Source organism: Procambarus clarkii, chromosome 3 (genome assembly GCF_040958095.1).
Source record: "Procambarus clarkii isolate CNS0578487 chromosome 3, FALCON_Pclarkii_2.0, whole genome shotgun sequence".
NCBI classification, from domain to species: domain Eukaryota; kingdom Metazoa; phylum Arthropoda; class Malacostraca; order Decapoda; family Cambaridae; genus Procambarus; species Procambarus clarkii.
This window is the reverse complement of record NC_091152.1, coordinates 14,696,585-14,702,143: the sequence shown is the minus strand read 5'-3', so window position 1 is coordinate 14,702,143 and position 5,559 is coordinate 14,696,585. Positions and strand designations below refer to the sequence as shown.

The 5,559-nt window shown below is 46.6% G+C and overlaps 1 protein-coding gene across 1 annotated transcript; it reads right to left on the bottom strand.

Moving 5' to 3' along the window:
- Positions 1–4,576: 4,576 nt before the first annotated feature.
- Positions 4,577–5,299, bottom strand: LOC138368300 (prophage side tail fiber protein homolog StfR-like). Its single transcript, XM_069330843.1, has one exon. It carries the CDS (start codon positions 5,297–5,299, stop codon positions 4,577–4,579), a length of 723 nt encoding a protein of 240 aa, XP_069186944.1.
- Positions 5,300–5,559: the final 260 nt, after the last annotated feature.

Below are 5,559 nucleotides of genomic sequence, written 5' to 3'. Positions count from 1 at the left end.
CCCTCCCTTCCCCCCTCCCTTCCCCCCTGCCTGGGAACCACAGACGGAGTTCACGGAGGTTGGAAATACAGGAATCCACCAATAATTCCGAAGAAGCAAATCGTAATATTCAAGAATTTATTAATTCTTCAAGAATCAAATATAATGGACTATTGAGTCGACAAAATCCACTAGATGCCCCTATAACTCGTCTTATAAAACGCCACAAAAATTTAATAATCCACTAAAAAATTCCACTACCAACATGGACAACTTGAATCCATCAATAATGTCTTCATGAATCCGTCAGCTAGAATATAAAATCCGCTAGCAATTCTGTATGAGACTGAAATACATAATTAATTCGTCGGGAATCCACCAGCAATCCTCCGGGAATCCGCCAGGAATCCGCCAGGCAGACCCAGGTATCTGGGAGGAATCCGCGAAAAGCCATAATTACACACGACTGGTTCCCTTCCTCTAACCTCTCTCCTTTAATAAGCTTAATTGTTTCCCTCTGAATTGTTCTCTCTATGGGTCTTTAACGGCTCCAATGACACAGCACAGTGCTGCTCTCTATATTCATATTTATATATATCTATGAGAATTTTCCGTAGAACCCTATCTTGAGGTTATCTTTAGATGATTTCGGGGTTTTAGTGTCCCCGCGGCCCGGTCCTCGACCAGGCCTCCTCCCCCAGGAAGCAGCCCGTGATAGCTGACTAACACCCATCCAGGTACCTATTTACTGCTAGGTAACAGGGGGCATAGGGTGAAAGAAACTCTGCCCATTGGTTCTTGGCCCGGCGCCTGGGATCGAACCCAGGACCACAGGATCACTAGTCCAGCGTGCTGTCCGCTCGGCCGTCCGGCTCCCCTTGCACAAAACACGCCGTCTCTCTTTTAATCAGTATTTACATACAACTTTTAACATATAACTTAAACGAAAATGACAAAGTAGCAACGGTCACTTCTTGTTCGATACATTTAAACTGATCTCTGCAGATAATTGTGTGATTTAATGTTGATAAAGTTGTATTCGCTAAGATTCCTTTAACGATGTGAACTGCGAGATCAGCGCTACTCTGGTTTATTGTTATCGAAGTCACGTCTGAGGCGCTTCTTCGTTACCAAGACTCGCTCGTTATCTCCAGTGAATCATAGTCATTAAAGAGAGAGAGAGAGAGGGGGGGGGCAGGGGGACTGCAGGAGTCGAATTACTGCTGGTTCGAATGAGTGTATGAGTGGGCAAGCTGATTGTTCGGCAGGCAAGTTAATGGAATGGTAGGTGGGTGAATTGATGAGAGGGAAATAGAGAAGGGAAGAATAGAAGATAAAAGTAGGGGAGAGATGACAGAAGATAAAGCTAAGATTGGTAAACTGAATGACAACGGGAGAGGTTGATACGATACAAGATAGAGAGAGAGAAAAAAAAGAAATTATGCAAACATTTGTAGGTAAAGAGGTCAATGGGTGTGTGGGTGAGCGGGTGGATGTGCGGGTGAGTGGGTGTGAGTGTGGGTGGAGTTTGGACGGAGTGGTCTTAGAAGTTGGTTGGGAAAGGAATTTGAAAAATGAAATGTGGGGAGTTGTGGGAAAAGATGAGCACATAGGAGAGATGGTGAGTGAGAGTCATTGAAGAACACGCGTTTACAGAGAGAAATAAGTGGTGGTTTGGTGGTTAGAAGGATGAGAAAAGACGGTTTAGAAGTGACATAAGAGAAAAGTTAGAAAAGGGAAGAATGAAGAGAAATGTTTGAGGAGAGGATGATAAAGAAGAACACAGAGTTCAGTGGTCTACAGGTGTTGGAGATAATAGTAGGATGGATAAGAGATAAGATTAGAGGAAAGCGATAGGCGTAAGCAGTGTGATAGAGAGAGAGAGAGAGAGAGAGAGAGAGAGAGAGAGAGAGAGAGAGAGAGAGAGAGAGAGAGAGAGAGAGAGAGAGAGAGAGGGGGAGAGAGACGGAGAGGGGCTCAGGATAGAAAACGAGACAGAGGGTAATGTAACCGTGACTGAAGGATAGGCGACGTGAAGTAGGGTGAAGGGGTTGAGAGGACAAATAGAGGGGGAAGTACCACCTGGACGGTAGGGGATTGAACGCCGACCTGCATGAAGCGAGACCGTCGCTTTACCGTTCAGCCCAAGTGGGTGGGCAGAGGAGACGACGATGAGGAGGTGGACCAACAGAGAAGGTTGCACACAAACCTATTGGGCAGTTTTCAGGTCGTGTGGGTTCGGAGTCTCTGTATGTCTCTCTCCTTCATCGGCTGGTTTTTGTGTGTGTGTGTTTGGAGCGCTCTGGCTCTTTGGTCCCGCCTCTCAACTGTCAATCAACTGGTGTACAGATTCCTGAGCCTACTGGGCTCTTATCATATCTACATTTGTAACTGTGTATGGAGTCAGCCTCCACCACATCACTGCCTAATGCATTCCATTTGTCAATCACTCTGACACTAAAAAAGTTCTTTCTAATACCTCTGTGGCTCATTAATATCTGTGTGTGTGTGTGTGTGTGTGTGTGTGTGTGTGTGTGTGTGTGTGTGTGTGTGTGTGTGTGTGTGTGTGTGTGTGTGTGGGTGCGTGCGTGTGTGTTTGTGTGTGTGTGTGTGTGTGTGTGTGTGTGTGTGTGCGTGCGGGCGTGTGTGTGTGGGTGTGTGGTTGGGTCAGCAATAAAACACAGCATATATAATTGCAAGTGTGCAATACAGCAAACATAACTGGAAGAGAGAGTTGCAACATAGAAATCAGCATTGCAAGACAGTGCAACTCAGCACACATCATTACAAGAAAATAAAACCAAGCAACATTTCCAGATGACACAATACAGCTGATTTCCTTGAAAATCAACACAGCAGAACAAACAGAACTGCACAACACTGCGGTACAACAAAGACCAATGCAAGACACATTTCGGCAAACAGTATTATAAGACAATGCTACACAGCGAAGTGCATTGCCAGGCGACGTCGCACAGTGAAGTGCATTGCAAGACAACGCTACACAGCAAAGAGCAGTACAAGACGGTGCAGAGAAGAGCATTGCAAGACGGCACAGCACAGGGAGGGTCTGATAGCGTCTGTTGCTATGATACCTATGATAGCGTCTGTTGCTATGATACCTATGATAGCGTCTGTTGCTTTGTGCATTGTAAGGCAGTGCACAAAGAATAGAAAAATAGAAAAACTCAATTAACCCAAAAAGGCACTTCCATTGAACGCTTCAAAGACAACTCCAGACACATCCCCCCTATGGTGGGATTGAGGAAGAGGAGGGAGGGGGGGGGAAGAGAGCGAGCGAGAGTGGGTGAGAGACAGACTGGGAAGGGGAAGGGGGAGGGAGGGGTGTGAGAGAGAGAGACTGGGAAGGGGGAGGGAGGGAGGGAGGGGTGTGAGAGAGAGAGAGACTGGGAAGGGGGAGGGAAGGGTCTGGGAGGCGCTGTGATTGAGTCATTGTTATATAACTCAGGTTATTGAAACACTGACAATGGAATTCCAATACTGGGAACATGCCACATTGGGCGCCGCTGTTGCTGCTATGATAGCGTCTGTTGCTGCTATGATAGCCTCTGTTGCTGCTATGATAGCCTCTGTTGCTGCTATGATAGCGTCTGTTGCTGCTATGATAGCCTCTGTTGCTGCTATGATAGCGTCTGTTGCTGCTATGATAGCGTCTGTTGCTGCTATGATAGCGTCTCCTGCTGCTATGTTAGCCTCTGTTGCTGCTATGTTAGCCTCTGTTGCTGCTATGATAGCGTCTGTTGCTGCTATGATAGCCTCTGTTGCTGCTATGATAGCCTCTGTTGCTGCTATGATAGCCTCTGTTGCTGCTATGATAGCCGCTGCTGCTGCTATGATAGCGTCTGTTGCTGCTATGATAGCGTCGGTTCTGCTATGATAGCCTCTGTTGCTGCTGTGATAGCGTCTGTTGCTGCTGTGATAGCGTCTGTTGCTGCTATGATAGCGTCTGTTGCTGCTATGATAGCGTCTGTTGCTGCTATGATAGCCTCTGTTGCTGCTATGATAACCTCTGTTGCTGCTATGATAGCCTCTGTTGCTGCTATGATAGCCTCTGTTGCTGCTATGATAGCGTCTGTTGCTGCTATGATAGCCTCTGTTGCTGCTATGATAGCCTCTGTTGCTGCTATGATAGCCTCTGTTGCTGCTATGATAGTCTCTGTTGCTGCTATGATAGCGTCTGTTGCTGCTATGATAGCGTCTGTTGCTGCTATGATAGCCTCTGTTGCTGCTATGATAGCCTCTGTTGCTGCTATGATAGCCTCTGTTGCTGCTATGATAGCGTCTGTTGCTGCTATGATAGCGTCTGTTGCTGCTATCATAGCCTCTGTTGCTCTGATTGCGTCTGTTGCTGCTATAATAGCCTCTGTTGCTGCTATGATAGCGTCTGTTGCTGCTATAATAGCCTCTGTTGCTGCTATGATAGCGTCTGTTGCTGCTATCATAGCCTCTGTTGCTATGATTGCGTCTGTTGCTGCTATCATAGCCTCTGTTGCTATGATTGCGTCTGTTGCTGCTATGATAGCCTCTGTTGCTGCTACGATAGCCACTGTTGCTGCTATGACAGTCACTGTTGCTGCTATGATAGCCTCTGTTTGCTGCTATTATTAGCGTCTGTTGCTGCTATGATAGTCACTGTAGCTGCTATGGTAGCGTCTGTTGCTGCTATGATAGCCTCTGTTGTTGCTATGATAGCGTCTGTTGTTGCTATGGTAGCTTCTGTTGCTGCTATGACAGCGTCTGTTGCTGCTATGATAGTCACTGTTGCTGCTATGACACCGTGTGCTGCTGCTATGATATCCTCTGTTGCTGCTATGATAGCCTCTGTTGCTGCTATGATAGCCTCTGTTGCTGCTATGATAGCCTCTGTTGCTGCTATGATAGCGTCTGTTGCTGCTATGATAGCGTCTGTTGCTGCTATGATAGCCTCTGTTGCTGCTATGATAGCCTCTGTTGCTGCTATGATAGCTTCTGCTGCTGCTATGATAGCGTCTGTTGCTGCTATGATAGCCTCTGTTGCTGCTATGATAGCTTCTGTTGCTGCTATGATAGCGTCTGTTGCTGCTATGATAGCGTCTGTTGCTGCTATGATAGCCTCTGTTGCTGCTATTATAGCTTCTGCTGCTGCTATGATAGCGTCTGTTGCTGCTATGATAGCCTCTGTTGCTGCTATGATAGCTTCTGTTGCTGCTATGATAGCGTCTGTTGCTGCTATGATAGCGTCTGTTGCTGCTATGATAGCCTCTGTTGCTGCTATTATAGCTTCTGTTGCTGCTATGATAGCGTCTGTTGCTGCTATCATAGCCTCTGTTGCTATGATTGCGTCTGTTGCTGCTATCATAGCCTCTGTTGCTTCTATGATAGCCACTGTTGCTGCTATGACAGTCACTGTTGCTGCTATGATAGCCTCTGTTTGCTACTATTATTAGCGTCTGTTGCTGCTATGATAGTCACTGTTGCTGCTATGATAGTCACTGTTGCTGCTATGATAGTCACTGTTGCTGCTATGATAGCTCCTGTTGCTGCTATGATAGCGTCTGTTGCTGCTATGATAGCCTCTGT

What these genes read in the sequence shown, in the direction of transcription:
- LOC138368300 (XM_069330843.1), bottom strand. Translation starts at nt 5,299, where the DNA reads ATGATAGCAGCAACAGACGCTATCATAGCAGCAACAGAAGCTATAATA.